The sequence below is a fragment of the Epinephelus lanceolatus genome, chromosome 5 (assembly GCF_041903045.1).
Source record: "Epinephelus lanceolatus isolate andai-2023 chromosome 5, ASM4190304v1, whole genome shotgun sequence".
Classification (NCBI taxonomy): domain Eukaryota; kingdom Metazoa; phylum Chordata; class Actinopteri; order Perciformes; family Serranidae; genus Epinephelus; species Epinephelus lanceolatus.
Window position 1 is genome coordinate 2498201 of NC_135738.1, and position 20046 is coordinate 2518246.

The following is a 20046-nucleotide window of genomic DNA, read 5'->3' on the forward strand; positions in this document are numbered from 1 at the left end:
CGCGGTGGAGTGTGTGTGTGTGTGTGTGTGTGTGTGCGCAGAGGGGGAGGGCCGTCAGCCATGAAACAAACACTGTGCTGCTGCCGCTTCGTCCTATGACTCCAACACTGACACATTTATCAGGTGAGAATGACTCGATGCAGGTTTTATCACGTTACAGCCGTATTTTGCGAGTTCTCCTGTTCAGATTGATGCAACATTGATACGTTTGTGTTCTTGCTGGCGTTTCTGGATCATTAGTTTAATATCTGATCAACAGAAAGGAGGTCAGGGGTCAAAGTGACCTGAAAAACTGAGCTGATAGCAAAACAATTAAGAGCTCAACAAAGACAGAGCATGTTTATTAAATGTAAGCTTGGCAGTATTACAAACTAAATGTTGGAGTGAACTGAAGGTATCTGTGATCAAACATGAGTATGAGACTGGAGAGCTGTGTCACAGTTCCATAATAACTGCTGAAGTCAGACAAACTTTCATAACAGCAAGATTTTGGACCAATTCATTTTAGTGGAAACGAATTCAGGCAGAACTTTTGCATCAAATCTAGAGACCTGAGTAAACTGTGTGAACTTAGTTTGGTTATCAATAACACATTATTACATCTTTAGCTTTCAGGTTCATTTTAGCTGTAATTATTTCTTACTGATGAATTGTGTGGTGTGAAGCTGTAACTTTGTGTGTCTGTGCCTGTTTGACGTCAGAAGGATGGATTCAGCTGACGATTTGGACGAAGACGAACTTCTGGACTTCAACGTTCAGATGAGCATTCAGGAGTCGTGTCATCTAATGGGACCAGGGAGGTACAGCGACATGAAACAATGTCATCAGCCGTATAATAAAGTCTGACATGTTGCAGTTTTCTAACCGTCATGTTCTTGTTTGTACATTTAGGAGTGAAGCTTTGAAGCTTGCGTTGGCCATCAAACAAGGTAAAGAGTCAAATGCTGGTGTGGTTAGAAATCCAAACGGGCCACAGTGTTAACATCAATAAACTGTTTTCATCAAAATACATAATTAAAGACAAGGATGTATTGAGTCCATAGTTGAGACTGACTCTCAGTGGAGCCAGATGCATTTACAAATGTAAAAAAAAATACCGACACTTCCTGAGGCACCACCATCATCTAAACACCAAATGAGGAAATATCTTTTGAATCAGAACCTGCTGGAAGTAGCCATCAGAAGATGGGTACACTGTGGTCATAAAGGGATGGACACGCTCAGCAACAATACTCAGGTAGGCTGTGGTGTTTAAACCATGCTCAGTTGGTACTAAGAAAATCTCCCCCACACCATTACACCAGCAGCAGCAGCAGCCTGAAGCGTTGATACAAGGCAGGATGGATCCATGCTTCCATCTGAATGTGGTTTTTCCAATCTTCTATTGTCCAGTTTTGGTGAATTGTAGCCTCAGTTTCCTGTTGTTAGCTGACAGGAGTGGCACCTGGTGTGGTCTTCTGCTGCTGTAGCCCATCTGCTTCAAGGTTGGACAAGGTGTTGTTGCTTCAGAGATGCTCTTCTGCACACCTTGGTTGGAACCAGTGCTTATTTGACTTCCTGTTGCCTTTCTATCATCTTGAACCAGTCTGGCCATTCTCCTCTGACCTCTGGCATCAACAAGGCATTTTGGCTCACTGGATATTTGCTCTTTTTGGGACCATCCTCTGTAAACCCTAGAGATGGTTGTGCTGAAAATCCCAGTAAATACTCAGACCAGCTCATCTGGCACCAACAACCATGCCACGTTCAAAGTCACTTAAATCACCTTTCTTCATCATTCTGACGCTCCGTTTGAACTTCAGCAGCTCGTCTTCACCATGTCTAACATGACTAACTGTATGGAGTTGCTGCCACATGATTGGCTGATCAGCTATTTCCGTTAACGAGCAGCTGAGCAGGTGTACCTAATGAAGTGGCCGGTGAGTGTATATTAAAGCATCTGTTTACAAACTCTCACACAACTCATGCAGTATAATCCAAGTCTCATTTATACAGTCATGTCCTCCAAACACATGCATTTTCGTTAAAACCGTTACATTCGTTAAAACACTTTGACATAACCAGCACAGACACACACTCATCTGTGTGTGAGGAAGTGTTTTCACTATTATGCTTTTAGACCACTGGTCTAACACATGAAAACATCCCAATGAAATTAAAGTAAAAGCTCCTCACTGACACTGTTCTTGCAGGTGACATGGTGGCACTGCAGAAGCTCTGTGATTTCCCAGCAGCCTTCAGTCAGGTGGACAAGCAGGGCTGGTATCCACTGCACAGGGCGGCGGTCCAACCTCTGGTCCAGGTGCTGGAGACGGTGCTGTACGGTGGGTAAGAGGTCCACACTTTGATCTCACATGAAGTAAACAGAGCAGCTGTTGGTGATGGATGTTTTCATTGGACCTTAAAAATTTTGTTTTAGTACGTGAAGTGAACGATGGAATAAAGGAAGGAGGGATGGGGGACATTTTTCTTCATGCATGCTCTTCAAGCATTAGTATTTCAATTATTTAATAAAAAAATTGTTCGTAACTTTGAACTCAAATCATGAGTTGATGTGATGATGTGTCAGTGTCTTGAACCACAAGGCCACCAGGAAGCCCTGCTGCTCACAGTGCATGATATTGTCAGCATGTGCACTGTCTGCCTCAGTATTCAACTTCATACGGCTTTTAACAACTCTCCATCAGTACGAGTCCCTTTACAGCTGAATTCAGTGAAATAATGTTGAGCTTTGGTTGTGTGTTTCAGCGTCTTTCAGTCTGACTCTGGAGGAAAAGACTTCGGGGGGTGAGACTTTCCTGACTTTAGCAGTAAAAGCTGGTTTGGTGGAAAACGTGACGATGCTGCTGGACCATGGAGCTTCTCCTCACACGACCAACAGCAAGAATGAATCCCCTCTTCTTTTAGGTCTGGACACTGCCTCTCAATCATTGCATCCCTTCTTGGTATATTCTGTCCTTTACAGCAGACATGGAGAGGGAAAACCTTTGGAAAAGTTTTGTCCATCCTCACTGTCTGTTCCTCCGCTCTGCAGCGGTCAGAGGCGGATCCTATCAGATGGTTTCCAGTCTGATCGCTGGAGGAGCTCGGGTTGGACAGGTGTGTCTGAAGAAGTGGACGGCCGTGCACGAGGCCTCCAGGGCCGGCTGTGTTCGAGTCATGGAGCTCCTGCTGCAGAACGGAGGTCAGGTCTCAGAGACAGACCAGTACGGAGTGACACCTCTGGGCATCGCTGCAGAGTACAGCCACTCTGAAGTCCTGGAGCTCCTCATCAAACATGGTGAACCAATAATGCTGCACTGATTTAATTTAAAACTATCTCTGTGCTCCTGGTCTAAAAATCCATGTTTCTATTTTTTAAATCAAAAGGTGCTGATGTAAACGCTCAGGCGCCAAATGGCGACAGTGTCCTGTACGATGCTGCAGGTTCGGGGAATCCAGACTGTATCGACATCTTGCTGCAGCACGGAGCAAATCCAAACATTCACAACCTGAACTCCCAGCTGCCCATCCACCATGCTGCATATGAGGGACACTATCTGTGAGTTGGTTGATGTTATAGAGCTGCTGACGCTCTGATCAGCAGGGCTTCTTTGTTAAGAAAAAGAAAAGTTGGCCTGGTGTTGGTCTGAGCCAAACAAGTCTCTGAACATCTGTAATTGATCAAAAACAGACGCTGTGGCAGATTCATTTGTAAATGGATCTTTTCTTTAAATTCACGCAGCAGAATCTGAGACACTTTGTATGGTAAACGAATGATCTACTTCTTTTCTCCGTCAGAGCTTTGAGGATTTTGATCCCCATCACCACCAGACGGGCCCTGCGGCTGTCCGGCCACAGCCCCGTCCACTCTGCCGCTGATGGAGGCCACACTCACTGCCTGGAGCTCCTGCTGCAGAAAGGCTTCGACGTCAATGCGCAGTTGGCCCCTCACATCACCGACAACTACGGCGACATGAGGAGGACCCCGCTGTACTTCGCTGTCTCCAACGGAGACACGACCTGCACAGAGATTCTACTGAGGTCGGGTGCCAAACCAGACCTGGACCCGCTGCGCTGCCTCCTGGTGGCGGTCAGGTCGGGCCGCTACGAGATTGTGAAGCTGCTGCTGGCGGCCAAAGCAGATGTGAACTGTTACTTCACAGTGGTGAATGACACGGTGTTCCCCACGGCGCTGCTGTACTGTCTGAAGGATGAGGTGATGATGAGGCTGCTGCTCAACAACGGCTACGACGCAGAGAAGTGTTTCTGTTGTAACCATGACGACGAATGGGACGACCTGAGCAAGACTAGTTACTCACAAGATCAGGAGGAAAAAGTTGCTGTAAGTTGTTTTCTCACTGTAGAAATAAAATGATGTCTCAGGGTGCTTTCAGCCCTAGAGTCGTCTTGCTTTGGTCCAAATCAGGGACTAGTTTTGTTACAAAGTTGTATAATCACCTGGAGTTCGGCTCCTTGTGCAAGGAAGCTGCTCCACCTCCATATTGCAAAAAAAACGCGGCATGTGTACGGCCTCTAAAGCACACCCCTCCTCTCCTTCTCTCAAGAGAGTCTTCTGCTCCGTCAGATCGGATCAGTGTCAGTGCCAGATCTGTGTCTAGGATTTAGCCACGTTTCAGTGAATCAGAGGATATTACAGTTCCTGATATCACGTTGGAAACTGATGCGGCACCGAGGTCGTCCAGTATTTTCCAGTTTTCCATTTTCCTGTACAATGGCTAATAGGATGCTGGTTCAGTTTGCACCCATTCTTCTCCATCTTATTTTGATGTTTACTGACATTAACATTGAAAACCTCGACCTGGCGAGCGAGCAGAAGTCCACAAGGGGAAAGTTTATAGACAGCTTTCCTCATTCCGATGAATGACTCACACCGGAACTCCACTGAATGCGTGTCTGTTGCGGAACAGCAGAGCTGGTTATCCACTGCGTGCTCCGCTGGTGTCAACGCCCTCCGGCTGCGTTTGCTCTGCGGAGTGGTGCAGCTCTGCCGGACAGCGGGAGTCACGAGGACCCACGAGATCTTGTGAATTCACGCATAATCACGCGATATAACAAGATGTAGTTTCTATAAACAGAACCACAAAACCAGAGGAGTAGCAGGAAGACATCTGGGTGCACCTCCATGACTAACATCTCCTCGTCCATGGTGTCAACGGGGTGAAATGACGTCTGAAAACCTCTGACCTGTTGACTTCAGGCCTTCCTCCGCCCATTATGACGTTTTCAAGGTGTAGTGCAGGGAAATATGATCCGCCGTGAACACTGTTTTTTATTTTGAAATTAACCGGATGTCTTATTTTGTTTCTGTGCACGACTTCCTGCCCCGCACAATCTGCTCTGTGCTGAACTGCTGCGTTGTTCTCCGGCGTCCGGCAAAAACAGAAGCCCTGCGTATCTGTTGCTGAGGGTTCCGGAGCGCCGCAGCATACACCGCCACCACCGTCCAGAGCAAACCACAAAAGCACCACCAACACTTGTAAAATAGACATAAAAGGATAAATCAAGCACAAACTTAGCACAAATTTGGCGGAGCTGGCACAGTGGTGATTGGAAACATATATGCCTACATCATCTTCTTTAACCCTTTGAAACCTGAACTTTTGGTGTGCTGCCTTCATACGCCTTTCGCAAGAATTTCAGGGCTTCCTGGTCACATAAAATCACAAGTACATTATAGATAATTTTTGGAACGTATTTGTTTAATAGGTGTGAATTATGACATGGAAAATGAGGCTGGTTTAATTGCTCTCATGAGAACTCTGAAAGACAAATACAGCTGACTCTAAACAGTAAACCTACCTGTCTGAATCCCGTGAATGTTGTTCTGTCGTCCAGTTTTGTGATTTCGTCAGTGTCTCCTGGCTGGTGAACCTTGTGGGCCAAGTCGTCTCAATCCTCCTGGAATACGTCGGTCAGGTTTCTCTCTGTGGCAAGCTGAGAAAGATCTTGGAGAAACACAAGGAGTGGTCTCACATTCACAGGACCATACGTGAGTTAACAGTGTGGTGAAAACAATTAAATAGCTGCTGTTGTACATGAGAACCAGGGGGCGTACTTCCTGTTCCTGTCAGGTATGACACGTTCCTGTCACTTTGGCACAAACTGCTCCTCTGTGCTCTCCAGGTAACCCTCGCTCTCTGTCTCACCTGAGCAGAGTGTTGATCAGGAAACACCTGAGCTGCAGCAGTCTGATGTCCGCCCACCTGCCCAACAGGCTGAAGGACTACCTGTTGTTCAAAGAGAACGACCTGTACGCCAAAATCATCTGCAGGGAGGTCTGAGGGGACGATTTCCATCTTGTATACTGAGTCTTAAATTTGGTAATGAGTTTGTGTTTTTTTCTTTCCTTTTATGTAACAGGGCCTGTATTTATCAACCATCTATGAATTACACCCAAGAATGATCTAGAGCAGTGGTTCCCAACGAGTGGGTCACAGTCCAAAAGTGGGTTGCAGGCCCATTTTAAGGCCCCGATCACACAGAAAGTGTTTTGCAGGTTGCAAATGTTGAGGCAGAGTGTACTGTCTGTAGCTCTGGTTGAGGGTGAGAGGCTGTCAGCAGATAAACAGAGATCTGTGTGGGTACATGAGACCCTAAAAAAGAGGCTGGATCATGGGGAGTACCACCAGTTGGTCCAGGAGCTTCTCCTCCATCATGGACGTTTACAGGCAGATTTTAGGATGACTCAGGGGCAGTTTGACAACCTGCTGTCTATCATCAGGCCGTATAGCTCTGGGTATCCAGCAACCACTACCACCAGTTTCTCCTCCATTGGTTACCAACTGTAAACTTGTTGTTGTGACCACCACAGAAGGCCCGCCTCTCAAATCATCTGATTGGACAATGGGAAAAAATGATGACAAAAAAAGATGATGTGGGTTTTTCCAACTTGAGGAGTTCAGAGCACTCCGGTAAAAATGCCAGGTACCTAGAGCGTAGAAATGTGAGGCGTGCAGCAACGCAAAAACAGCGAGCAAAAAGCTTCATTCTCATTAAAAACTATTTCCTAAAAGCACCTCCAGCTGCTAAAATGCTTTCTGTGTGATCAAGGCCTAAATGGACTGCAAGTGACTTGGGAACATGTCAAGTTTGTAAAAAATGCACTTCATTTTGAAGTACAGAAAATTTTTGGCACAGGCTTTTATTTTGTAGTGCTGTTTCCTGTTAACGGACAGATAATTAACAGAGACAGCAAACTAGCTCAACGACATGGACAAACACAAGCGCTGAATGTATTAAACTTGGTGGATCTTGAGCTAATGACGAAGGAGAAATTTGGACCCCGTGGGTGGAGCAGTTTGGAACCAGTGCTCTAGAGCAATGAGACTGTATTACTGTAAATGATTTTTTTTCTAAAGGGCATTAACAAAGATTATTATCACTGTATTGTGTGAGGTGACTCAGATTTCTGGGACTCAGGTGTTGGATGAAGGAGCCTGTTAACTGTGTATCTGTTTTTTTGGGGGGAAAATATAACAGAGACGGTGATGTTCAGACCATTACGTACCCGAAGCAGGGAGGGCTCTTAAACACTGTAAATTGTCAAATAAAAGGGTACATCTAAATAATGTCACAGGATCAAAGTATTTTTTAAGGTGCTGTTGCCGTTAGTAACACTAAGGATCCTCTCAGCCCTAGAGTGGTCTCCTCTGGTCTGAATCAGGGACTCATGTTGTTCCAAAGTTGTATAATTGCCTAGAGTTGGTTCGTGTTCTCACGGCAGCATTTACAAGAGGACCAGATCAAATGCCTTGTGTGAGAAAGCTGCTCTTGATTGGTCAGAATTTCCATGTGGGAAAAATCCAGGAAGTAAAGCAAACGTTGAAGAAGAGTACACTTGCAAGATAAATGTGACACTTTCTAATGTCACAATGGAGGGACAACTACGCAGGTTGATTTTAGCGCTGCTCATCGTGGACTATATTGCTGTCATTGTTCATTTTAGTCAAACCATACAGTTTGAAAACGAGGCGCGGCTCCAACTAGAAAACAATGTTTTGATGCATTGGATGTGCTGAATGTGCATATTAAGGCAGTACAGGAGGAGGTGCACATTAATAATCCTCCAGGACTGTAACATGCTCATGTTTAACCCAAACAATGTGTCATGTGACTGCAGTTGCTTCACATCCAGGTCGGAACACCTTCTCACCACAAACCAACCGCACCAGAGTTCCTTTGGAACCAGACTGAGACCACCTCTTCAAGAAGGTCTCAGTCTGGTTGTTTTGCTGTGTTCACACCTGAGTGTGATTGCTGTGTTCACACCTGCCCAAACGAACCGCACTGAGGGGGCAAATAAAGTTGAGTTTGACTGAACTGAACCAAACAGGGCAGGTGAAGACCAGAGGGGCCCCTGGTCCTGTGCCTGGTCGGCCCGTTCAGTTATTTATTTATTTATTTATTTATTTATTTATTTATTTATTTATTAACTTTCCAGAGGGAAGTTGGGTTTCCCCCATCTAGTGGTCATTAGAGAAATTGCAGCTGAACAAACTTTGGGCCATAGCACTGTTAGATCATGCTGACAGTGAACACAGTGAGGAGGTGTGAGCTGCTTCCTCTGGCTGACAGACAGTGAAAGCAGATCAACTCTAAATTTAACCTCCAGACCTGCAGAAACAACAACAACAACAACAACGTGGCTGCACATTCTGGCAGGTCACCCGAGAACCTGATAACAGACAGAGGTCACATTGTTTTGAACGACCTCCAAACTGTTGACACGCGCTGGAAGTTGAGTCAGATGTGTAAAGCAGCAGGTGTGTTAATGTGCTAAAGCACAGCACGTACAGATTAAAGCGAGACAATAAAACAAGGTGTATGTGACATATCACAGGATTTTCAGGTGCCATTACACCTCATCCATCAGCCAAACTCTGCAGTGTCAGCAGCTGGCTGTGTTTCTGTCTGTCTGAACAAAATTAAACTGAAGTGAAAAGCAAGTTACAGTTTGAGGTTTCGGCCACTGGGGGCAGCAGAACAAGCTGAAAGCATGCTGAACATAATATCACTCTGTAAAGTAGCTGTGCAGCTGCCAGTGGTGAAGCTGTCGAGTATCAAGTGTCTCAGAGGAAAATAAATGAAAAGAGCGTCCAAAATGTTTGCTTTGAGGTTTGGGACTTATGCCGAGGAATAACAGAGATGTGTCATGAACACATAGATACATTTTGTGATGGATTATCTCTCTGCAAGTTGATTTTTGTAGAAATGAACTGAAACCAACGGCTGCCTGGCAGGAGGGGAATGAATCTAAAAAGTTAGCAGGAAATGACACACAGTTTGGGATTTAATGGAGTTAAACATGCAGGAAACACCAGTTGGGTCCTTTGTATTGACACTGAACGTGTTTCCATTCTCAGTCCAGGCCGCACAGCTGGATGACTGATGCTTATCAGCAATAATCCAGGTCAAAGGTCACATTTACGACAGCTTTAGGATGAGAGCGCCGTTATGTCACTCAAAGTCTTTTCACTTCAGACATGTAACATGAAACGACTTCCAAGCAGCTTGTTAAACATTCATCAGTGACGGCTGCATGTTGACACTGAGCTCTGATGGTTGTCTTGGCAACAAAACAACAAAACTATTTAAAGGAGCAGTGTGTCGGAGTAAGAGGGGTCTAATTTATATATAAAAAGGGTTATGCTAAGATCTATTTGATATATAAATAGAACATTTACAACTATGTTTTTATTGGTGTAGAATATACCTTTGTACTGTTGGCAAACAGTATGAAGTTTTTTTGGTGGGTGGGGCTTAGCTGGATGCAAAACAATTCTCCACAGACACTAGCAACTTTTGTTGGCTTGTTTAAACAATGGAGGAAGATGATGTGAGTGGTGCGTTCAGAGATACTCATTCCCAGTGTTGCAGCGCACTCTGGCACAAACTGGACCGTTCAAAGTTGAGCATTTTAACATGGGGGTCTATGGGGTATTGACTCGCTCTTGGATTAGAGGAACTGCAGTTTCTGACACTTTGCATTGGCTCATTTTTTTAGCCCCAGAGGTTTGCACATGGGCCTTTCGTGTTTTTTAGGTTACTTGAAGGCCACCATAGGTTTACAAAAGGGAGGTGTTGCAGAGGGGTATTCAGTTAGTTGCAATTTGCAACCTCAACACTAGATGGCACTAAATCCTACACACTGATTCTTTAAAGACTTCCCCTTCACGTTGGCTTACAATTTCAGTTTCAAAGTTTACTATGAATGAATAACTACTAAACAGATTTTGAGGTGAGACCGCTTTCTGTCTTGTGCTTCAGTTTGTATCTCGGCTGCACTGAGACAAATTCCTTTAACCTTTCCTGATCGACACTGCAATCATTTTTTAACTTGATATGGCAGATTTTGGAGATCAAAATCAGTCACTCCTTTGCTTTTGTTCCACCAAATGTTAAAAAAAAGTTGAGGATTATTTGAAAGCGTCCGATAACTCTGTCTGTCCTGACTTGATGTTGTTTCTGTTCTGGCGTAAACAACATGAGGGTCCAACATCAGTCCTCCTCAATGCCAGCCAGAGCAGCACTGTACATAATCCTACCATCCTCAGGGAGAACAAGTGTTTCCCTGACAACACCACAACCACGGCGTGTTTCTGTGTCCCGACACGTTACGTAATGCCACAGAGCTACATCTCCGATGTCTCCCCACGGCGTTTTGTTCCCTTCATTTCTTTCGAGGCACGAGTTGCTGATGAGCTTTCAGCACAGGCCACTCAGAGGGCTCACATTCCAGCAGTAAGCCTATCTCATTGACCCCCCACCCAACACCCTAAAAAAAGACAGGACCATCAGCGGTATGACGGCCCTCCCCTTTCTCCCTGTCAGGCTCCTCTGGCAGCTGGGACCAGTAGATGAACAAGGACTCTGTGATTTGCCACCAGTCGTCCACAGCATCCCTGATGTGAAGGAACCTGATGGAGGACAAGTCAGTGCGAGGATTCAATCAGGAAAACAACTAAAGGAAGATTCGAGGACACAAAGAGATAAAAGTACAAGGAGAAGATCCAGAGATTGAGGTGTTTGAGGAATCTTTAAACAAGAGCAGAATCATGAGTACCTTTGGGTACCGCAGGGAGCTGAAGAAGTACGAGGAGGTGGACGAAGACGAGCTGCTGGCCTCTCTGTCCTCGGAGGAGCTCCAGGAGCTGGAGAGGGAGCTGGCCACCCTCGATGACAACATCCCCATCGGCCTGAGGCAGAAAGACCAGACTGCCAAAACCCCAACGGGGAACTTTGACAGAGATGCTTTGCTGAAATACTGGGAGGACGAGAACAAGAAGCTGATGGAGGACGAGAAGATGGAGTCCAATGGAGGACAGGTGAGAGGGGACATCAATACTCTGTCTTAAAGTTTTCTATAACACACTTAAAACACCATAACTGCACGTTTTAACCACCAGGAGAGGAAACTTCACATTCCTGCTGGTCATTCTCCAAATGTAAGACATTGTTTTCAAAACTCTAGTGTCTTAAAGGACTCGCCAACATCTGAGATTTTAGAAACTACCAAATTTACACGATCCTCTTTACAAGGTTCATGTTTGTTTATAATGTTTTGGATTTAATTTTCCAAAAATAAACAGCTAACTTTCAGAACACAGATGCTACAGCAGCAACGGGAATTTCAAATATGGTCCCTGCTTGCACCTGCATCACATGATGATCCGAACCTCTGACAGAAATAAAAAGTTGACCAAATGTTAAATGTGATGGACTGTCTCTTCCCAGTAGGGATTATCACAATATTCGATTCAATATATTGCAGTTTCATGGTATCATGGAACTAAACGATTATTAGTTTTTAATCAGAATGAACTTTAAAGGAATGAAACTTAAGGGTCATTTTGTGTTAAATAAACGTTTTATTACTATAATTGAAACCATTTTCTTTAATGGAAATGTGGGTAAACAGTCTCCCTTTCTGGAAATAATTAAAATAAAGTTGCAATTCTGCATCCATTTGTTTTTTTCTTCAGTATCATAGATAAGCAGCTTTCATGTCACAGTCTACCTTAAAACCGGTACACTGCTACAACTCTACTTCTCAGCAAATTTAAAGTTACTGCAGGTTGATTTTAACAGAAATGAACTGAAGCCTGGAACAAAATCAATCTGTGAACTTGTAGAAACATGTAGAAATACTCTGTAAAAGAACAAGAGCATTGAAATATACTTAAAGTACCAAAGGCAACAGTATTTGTGCAGAATGGCGCATTTCAGAATATTTATATTATATTACAGGATTGTCATTGATGGATAAATGTGTTCATCACATAAATGTTACAGCTAATGAAGGTGGAGTGTATTTAAATTACTCTATAAACTGCCAGGGGGCTTAATTCTTAAAAATACATGGTAGTTTATTTGTAGACTATATTTTGTATTAATAATCTGAATGTGTCGACATGAAAGGCTCAGTCGGCAGCTTTTATGAAAATGACTTTCACTGTATTCTGACAGTCGTACATGAGACAGATTATCTGTGAAAAAATCAGGTTCCTCCGACTCCTCCAAGTGCTCTAATGGTATTTTCAAGAATCCACCACGCCTGAACGAAAACAACCAATCAGAGCAGGGAGGAGTCTCCAACGCAGTGTCAATCACTGCTTGTGCACATGCAGTGAAGCTCCCCTCCCCCATGCATGCTCTCACTCAGTCAAGTTTAACACAGTGGCGAAAAACAGCCACCAGCAATAAAAAAACGGCCCATTCCTCCATTGCCAACATCAGCGTACACAACAAAGACAAGTAAACACATCAAGACTGACGACTGACATCTCTCTCCTTCTGAAAGTATAACTTGTTTTAATCACATGACTATTATGACGTGCAAAATTCAGATGGAGGGCAGGAAGTGATAAATCCTAATACTGAGGAAAGTGACTACATATAATGGTTGGATGAACCTGCAGGCAGCAGGTATTGTCAAAAAATTGAAACTCATGTTGGAAGTCATCCATACAAACAATGGAAAGTGAAATTTTTTCCACAACTTGACTCATTTGTTTGGTGTCAAGTCTTCCAGACAGCCTAACATTACTTACATTACCCAGCGAGCAGATAAAAGCATACAAGAGTCTAGTAACTGTAACTATTTTGTGTGCAGTCTGGTCGATGACTGAAACAACTACGGTCTTTTGTTTGGCTGGGTGAGTAAATGTGCTTAAGTGTACCTGTCTTTTGTGTTTCCACTCCGCTGTCAGGCTACATTACTAGCTAACATTAACTTCATTTAATGTTTTCTACCTACTACGTCAACTGTTTGTAGAGGTCTGGTGAAAGTCCATAAAAAATCTGGGTTGTTGCTAAAAACAAGGAGAAATTGTCACAGCACACTATAATGCACCTGTTTATGTCTGACTTTGAAATTAGTTGACTCCGCTCCTCCAGACTAAACATGGAGGTTTTTGATCGACGTTTGCCGCTCTTTCTTAGTGCCTTTTTAATTTCTTAAGTTTCTCCCCTTTATGTCCCGCTATTTTTTGGGATTTAAAGTGGCCTTTGTTTTTTTTTTTTTCCAGTTTGACAGGAACACCTGTAAACAACACAAATCAGAGGCATTTGTGCAATGTTGGTCGTCTTTGCCGCCAGGTCTCAGCTCTCCATCCGGACAGCGCATATGCAAAGACGTGACGTCACATACAAAGAAGCGAGTGAGAGCATGTGCAGGAAATAGGACTGCCTTAGAGACTCCTCCCTCCTCCTCCTCATTACATGCATTGTATCTTTTAAAAATACAATAATAATACGGTTTCTGCTCATTACATACATATAGTCTTTTTCAAAATGAATGCGGGTGAAACATTGTTTGGTTTTAATTCCTTCAGTTTAGGCAACAAAACGTGGTTGGGTTTAGAAAAAAACATCATAGTTTGGCTTAAAATTCACACAGGAACTGATGAACCATATGTTTGACCCACTGAATCATACCGTCGCAGAAGGTGCCTCTGTGTGTCGGTCTCTGACACTGAGATCACTGACAAAGCGATAGTTTTACGTTTGGAGTGAGAACTGAGATGAAACAACGCGTGCAGTATTTTAAGTAATGAATCAATCAGTGACAAGACAAGACAGCCTCAGTCTGACAAAGTAAGACTTGTCTGGATCAACACCCTGACAGCAGTTTTGGAAAAAAAAAAAAAAAATCAGAAAACAGATTCAGTTTCAGTTTGGGATTAAAGGAGCACTCTAACAATTTTACACATGATGATCAGTTTACCCATCACGTTGAGTCCTGTTTAGCCTGTGAAAACATTTGTTTGGTGTCTTCTGTGGCCCTGCAGCAGAAAATAACCCAGACGACCTTGCAGTGATGTCATCAGGTTTGGCTTGTAGAATACAAATGTATAATAGAAGTTCTGCGTCACAAACTGGAGGTGTGGAGTTTGATTCACAGTCGAAAGTTTTTGTCCAGTTGCATTGTTGGAAATGTAGGATTCAGTGTTTCTGGAGCTTGGCCCATACTATGGACTAAAAGTGACAAATATTTTGGTCTCCGTTGCCTCAGTTCTTTCTGAAATTTTAATTTTTTTCTACTTGTCTCTCAAAAGTCCTTCACCTTGATGAAAGTTCAATCATATCACTGCAATATAAATGTAATGCTAGAAATAAAGTCATACTGTATTTGTGCATGTTTGGCCACAATGAGATGTGTTTTTGACATGAAGCCTTTTGCTTTGGGACCAAAATGTCCTCACATATTGTGTTGTCCACTTTAATTTCAGATGCATGCTCAGTGTGTGTTCAGACATAAACTCACTGGTGTGATATATATAATGATGTAGAAAGTGTCACATGTATCCAGTTCACTAAAATGTGTTGGTGGAAAACAGTCTAAAAATACAGACTGTCGGAGAAATGCCAGCTCTAATGACTGTCTGCCAGCGTTGGAGAGGGTTCCTAATTAAAAGTTGGAGGCTGGAGAATGTCAGGGTTCGGCCTAATTTTCTGTCCTGTTGTCGTGTGCAGGAAGGACGTCAAGATAAGAGCAGAGGGGAGCGAGTGACAGTGACCACCAGCGATGCCAGTAAGACTGTGGACAGCGACAGGAGGAAGATTTCACAGAAGGGGAAGAAAGTTCAGAGTGTCTACAGCAAAAATGATGCGAAGGAAGATGAGGCGGAAAAGAAAGATGAGTGTAAAAAGGAGGCTCTGATCAGGATTAAATGTCCTCAGAAAAACGGTCTGTCAAAAGGCACGAGGAGTGAATCGAGGAGGAGTGAAATGACAGAACAAAACCTGAATGCAACCTCTGACAGAGCAAGCGGGAACCCGATCGTAATTGATGAAACTCTGGAGCAGATCCGGAGTGACGATCCCACCATGAGAGAAGTCAACCTTAACAACATCGAAGACATTTCCCAAGAAACCTTGCTTCGTTTTGCCGAGGCCTTGTGCACAAACACTCACGTCCACATGTTCAGCCTCGCCAACACCCACGCCGATGATCGGGTTGCCTTCGCCATCTCTAAGATGCTCCGTGAGAACCGCTTCATCAGGAACCTGAACATTGAGTCCAACTTTGTGTCTGGTCAGGGTATCCTGGCTCTGCTGGCGGCGCTTCAGCATAACAGGACGCTGGTGGAGCTTCGCTTCCACAACCAGAGGCACATTTGCGGGGGTAAGGTAGAGATGGAGATGGTCCAGCTGCTGAGGGAAAACACAACTTTGCTCAAGCTTGGTTACCAGTTCGACCTCCCGGGTCCGAGAATGACAGCGACCAGCATCCTGACACGCAACCAGGACCAAGAACGACAGAGGAGGCTCCAACAGAGGAAGGAGCAGAGTCCTCCAGAGGTGTCAGGACAAGGTCCTGGTTCATCTGCAGAAAACAGACCACAGAAGAAGCCCTTACAATCTTCTAAGACTGTTGAAAATCAGATCAGAAATCCCCCTGCTCCCCCTCCTCCATCTTTAAATCCACCAACGAGGAAGATCTCTGAAATGGTCAAACAGCATGAAAGTTCAAACAGCACGAACATTCAGTCAAACCAAAAAAAGCCAAAGTCAAAGAAGCTCAAGAACGGGGCCAATGAAAAGGAGAGTGCAGATATTCTCAAAGACCTGAAGAACGCTTTGAAGCCGTCACTGCAGAAGAGACGAGACGAACCATCACGTCTTCCGCCACCACAGAGGTCAAGCCGCGATGACCTGATGGCGGCAATTCGTGGGAGCAGCATTGGGTCCTTAAAAAGGGTAAGACTTCCTGTGAGTAGAATTTAAGACTTGAGTGAGGAATTTTGTTTTTCTTGAGTGAAAGCATCACAGACATAATTTAGCCTCCAAAAGCCATTAGACCCCCTCAGCGTGAACGCCTGCTGTCACCAGATGACAGCCTCTGTCATTCCTCGACTCTCTGACAGGTTATAAATAGTTTGACTTCTTCACTGCTGTTTGATAAGACTGATGGCTGCTGGGAGGAGAGCAGATGAGAGTGTTGTTCAGATTCCCACCGAGTTTAGAGAGCTTTGAACACAATGTCGTAGCTCCAACATGCTTTTAAAGGACAGTGAGGTACAAACAGGACAAAACGCATGATGCTGGGAACAAAATTAGTTTCATGAGTAGCTTTCATGAAGTTAATCTGGACAGCAAACAACCAAAGTCAAATAAAATGATCTGATCATACCAACACAATGTGACTTCCAGTGGGCATAGTGCCATGAAAAGAAGCGGTTTTTAATAAAGACATTGCTGCTTTCCACCGGGGATAGCGCCACAAAAAGCAATTGTTATAAACTGCTGCATTGCTGTGTTTCCACCAGGGATAGTCCCATGAAAAGCACTTATTTTTTTACCAAGACATTGATGCTTCTCTGCTGGGATAGTGCCACCATACCGGGTATTCAAAGCCAAAAAATGATGTTTTTTCCAACCATAACCAAATAGTTTTTGTGCCTAAACATAACCACACATGAACTGCAATGTTGAGATGTAAAGTTGCTTGCAACGTATCTGCTACATAAAAACAAAACAAAAATAAATGTAACGTATCCATGGATTGCAGAAACGTACAGTGCCAACATTTAACCTAGAGACTAGGTTGCCAGATTAAGTTGTTTTTCTAACCCCTAATAGTCTGCAGTGGAGTCAGAAAGTCACCAGTTGATGTTTTCTTTAATAAAAGGAAAGACAAAAGACAAACGCCAAGTGCGCTCAGTCCTGTCAGACTTGAGACAGCTTTTTAAACATTCAGTCTTAAATTGCAACTCAACGTGTGTGATGTTTGTCGTTTCAGGTGGATCTGTCAGAGGGCTGAACTCACCTGCCGATCACACCTCAACTTTTCTCACTTTGTATTGAAACATTTCATTTTTATTTAACACTAAAAATGTCACTTTGTAACCGTATCTTATTTAAATTGTCACACGGCGTAGCAGCAGACTGCATTTCTGTATGTTTCAGACGTTGATGTTGTATTTTGTTACTGTGTGAAACTGACTGTGAATACTGATGTGTAGAGAAATAAAGTTTATGTTCTGACTCTGCTTACGTTTATGTTATAAAAACATATGAAAGGATTTTTAACAGCTCTTTATTGATCACATAAGTGTCTATTCTTCAGATTTATTTGGAATCAGGATCAGAATAACATACTTAAAGATGTGGCCTTCAGGTCCTGCTGGGACATTTGTACACTGATACCACATGCACTCTTTTTTTGTTTTTCGCCCAATGCATTGGTCCACAACAGGTTTTTTTTTTTTCCAAACCACTGTCTAAATTTTTTTTGTTGAAACATCGAATTACTTGCTAAGCTGGGTTTATGAAGATTAGTAATTAAGTTGTTCTCTTTAGATTTCTGTTATTAAATTGATGGTCATATATATTAAGTAATATTTACTATTAGTTTTGTTTTTCTTTGGTCATGAAGGCTGCTTTCTTGATTCATTTTTCGATTGAGTTGTATTAGTTATACCCGTAAAACATTATCAGGTGGAGCCCTCACAGTCTGCTCTGTTTCATAGATTCTTGAAATCCAGTGATATATTAATTTAAGAAGCCTTGCAGGATGGAGGCTTGTTTTCTTTGCAGCTGTCTTTGTCGAGTGCTTTGAAGTGGAACTTGTGAGTCTAGATTTTTTGCTTGCGTCTTTGATTTTGTGACAGCAGGGGTACAGACAGGTGGCGAGGAGGATTGTGCACACTTGCCAATCAGGAGGCCTCATTCAGAGAGCTTATTACAAACAGTCTTTCTGTAACACATGACTTTCTTTTTTTAAAGATATCATTACAGGTCATACAACAGCTTCATATGTTGGGTGTCCTGAGAGGAGGATCAGCTCTTTGTGTTCTGTAATAAAGACCGCTCACAGAGGGATTAAACTCCACCACACATTCACTCAGAGAGATGTTATGTGAGCTGACTGCAGCAGCTGCAGCTCACTGTCAAAACACACACACACACACACACACTACAGATTATTTTTTTGATGTATGGCAAAAGGCAAACTGAAATTTTCATAAAATGAAAAGTCAAAAGGCGTACTCGTCCAACTCCTCTGCTGTAACAGCATATTTCTAAATCTAATGAGAACTTGTTTGCAGTCATACGACTATTATGACTGTCTGATGAAATTCAGATCGGGGGCAGGAGGTGATAAATCCATATCCTTCCAATCACAAATTGGAAATAGAGGAAAGTGACAAACGGGCTGAATGAACCTGCAGGCAGCACAGTGGCGTTTCCTGGGCTTGAGGACATTCAGGGCTTCACCTGGACCTCTGTCGGGGGTCCAGAGGGTACATGCAGTGCTGCCCATGGCATAGGCAGTATAGGCAAATGCTAAGGCCGGCATCATCCATAGGGGGCGCCACCAATGGGGGAAGAAAAAGGAATCAAAATGTTTATCTTTTACTCTTTTTACTAAAACTATTACTACTGTTATTTTGAAATATGACATAAGACCACAGCAACATAACTACATAGCAAAGCCCCTACCCAGCTCGTTACACTTTACCTGCTCTCTGGGGGAGATGAGGGAGTAATCTGACGTCACTTGAACCCCGAAACACGCTGTATCTTTATCATGTCAAAACGACAAAAGCTCTCCGGTGCCCACTCAACTGCCACTACACTACTGAGATGAGTGGATGTGGAGACAAAGGATATCAGCTGGAGGAGAGCTCGCTAAGTTAGCTGTTAGTAGTTAGCAGCTAGTTATCATTACCTCTAAGCAGCCGGTGGCCACAACGAACAGCTCACGGAGGTTGCGTTGATTTATATTGTGCAGTGTTTAACCTCTAGTCAGTAAAAATTGAGTATTGGGTGAAGATAAATTATAATATTCTTGTGATGTGTTTACTGTAACTTTGTAAAATGTAGCTTTTGGTGAGCCAAGTTTCCTCTCATTGACTCCTATGTAAACTGAGAGGAGAAATTTCTTACAAAGAGCTAGGGACACCAGTTTTCTAACCTGCGACCAGGATTACATTTTTGATGCCACGAACAAGACATCTACGCATTAGGGAGAATCTCCTCTCTCTGATGGTATCCAAATGTTGGCAGTTAGAGTCACGGTTTTGGCAAGAAAAGGAAGTGTTTGACAGGTTTTAACTCCATTAAAACAGCTGCCTGCCCCACCCCTCCACTGCCTCAGGTGTCCCTCATTAATCACCATAGCAACAGCCACTAACACACAAACTCACAGATGTGTTGGTGTGTGCGTGTCTCAGAGAATGGACAGCAGCTGAATCAACATTTACGGAGCGTGTAAACATTAAGTATCAGGGTTTTCAATCTATCAGCCTTTTGATACTTTTGGTTTTATGAATGTTAAATATCATACACACATAGCACTCAGTACCTGTAGTACATGTAGTATGCAGCACTTGTGGTGGGCAATAAATATAGTAAATGTGTACATGTACTTAGTACTTGGCGTGGTAACAGGCACCTGTCAACATTTCTTGTGAAAATTTCTGAAACTGATTTAATGTTTCATCGCTATGTCTCATAAAACTCTTCTTGTGTAATATTTCTGATGTCATTCCAAGCATGTGAAAACATAGCTTATGCAGTAGAGCAGGGTGTGCACAG

The 20046-nt window shown here is 43.4% G+C and overlaps 2 protein-coding genes across 8 annotated transcripts; both read left to right on the forward strand.

Annotated features, from left to right (window-relative positions):
* The first annotated feature begins 42 nt into the window (after positions 1–42).
* On the forward strand, positions 43–10952 carry asb15a (ankyrin repeat and SOCS box containing 15a). 7 transcript variants are annotated; one of them, XM_033636029.2, is made up of 11 exons: positions 43–123; positions 702–800; positions 892–929; positions 2193–2324; positions 2749–2907; positions 3035–3280; positions 3370–3541; positions 3781–4324; positions 5839–5992; positions 6127–6323; positions 10834–10952. In XM_033636029.2, the coding sequence occupies exons 2-10, from the start codon at positions 706–708 to the stop codon at positions 6282–6284; spliced, it is 1698 nt and encodes a 565-aa protein (XP_033491920.2). In that variant the 5' UTR covers positions 43–123; positions 702–705; the 3' UTR covers positions 6285–6323; positions 10834–10952. The 7 variants fall into 7 exon arrangements, with proteins under 7 accessions (XP_033491920.2, XP_033491918.2, XP_033491925.2 ...); XM_033636027.2 differs by lacking the exon at positions 10834–10952 and having other exon boundaries at positions 6127–7898; XM_033636030.2 differs by lacking the exon at positions 10834–10952 and having other exon boundaries at positions 44–123; positions 705–800; positions 6127–7898.
* A 105-nt stretch (positions 10953–11057) lies between these two features.
* lmod2a (leiomodin 2 (cardiac) a) lies at positions 11058–17495 on the forward strand. The gene is made up of 3 exons (XM_078167599.1): positions 11058–11327; positions 14977–16203; positions 17246–17495. The coding sequence occupies exons 1-3, from the start codon at positions 11058–11060 to the stop codon at positions 17264–17266; spliced, it is 1518 nt and encodes a 505-aa protein (XP_078023725.1). The 3' UTR covers positions 17267–17495.
* Positions 17496–20046: the final 2551 nt, after the last annotated feature.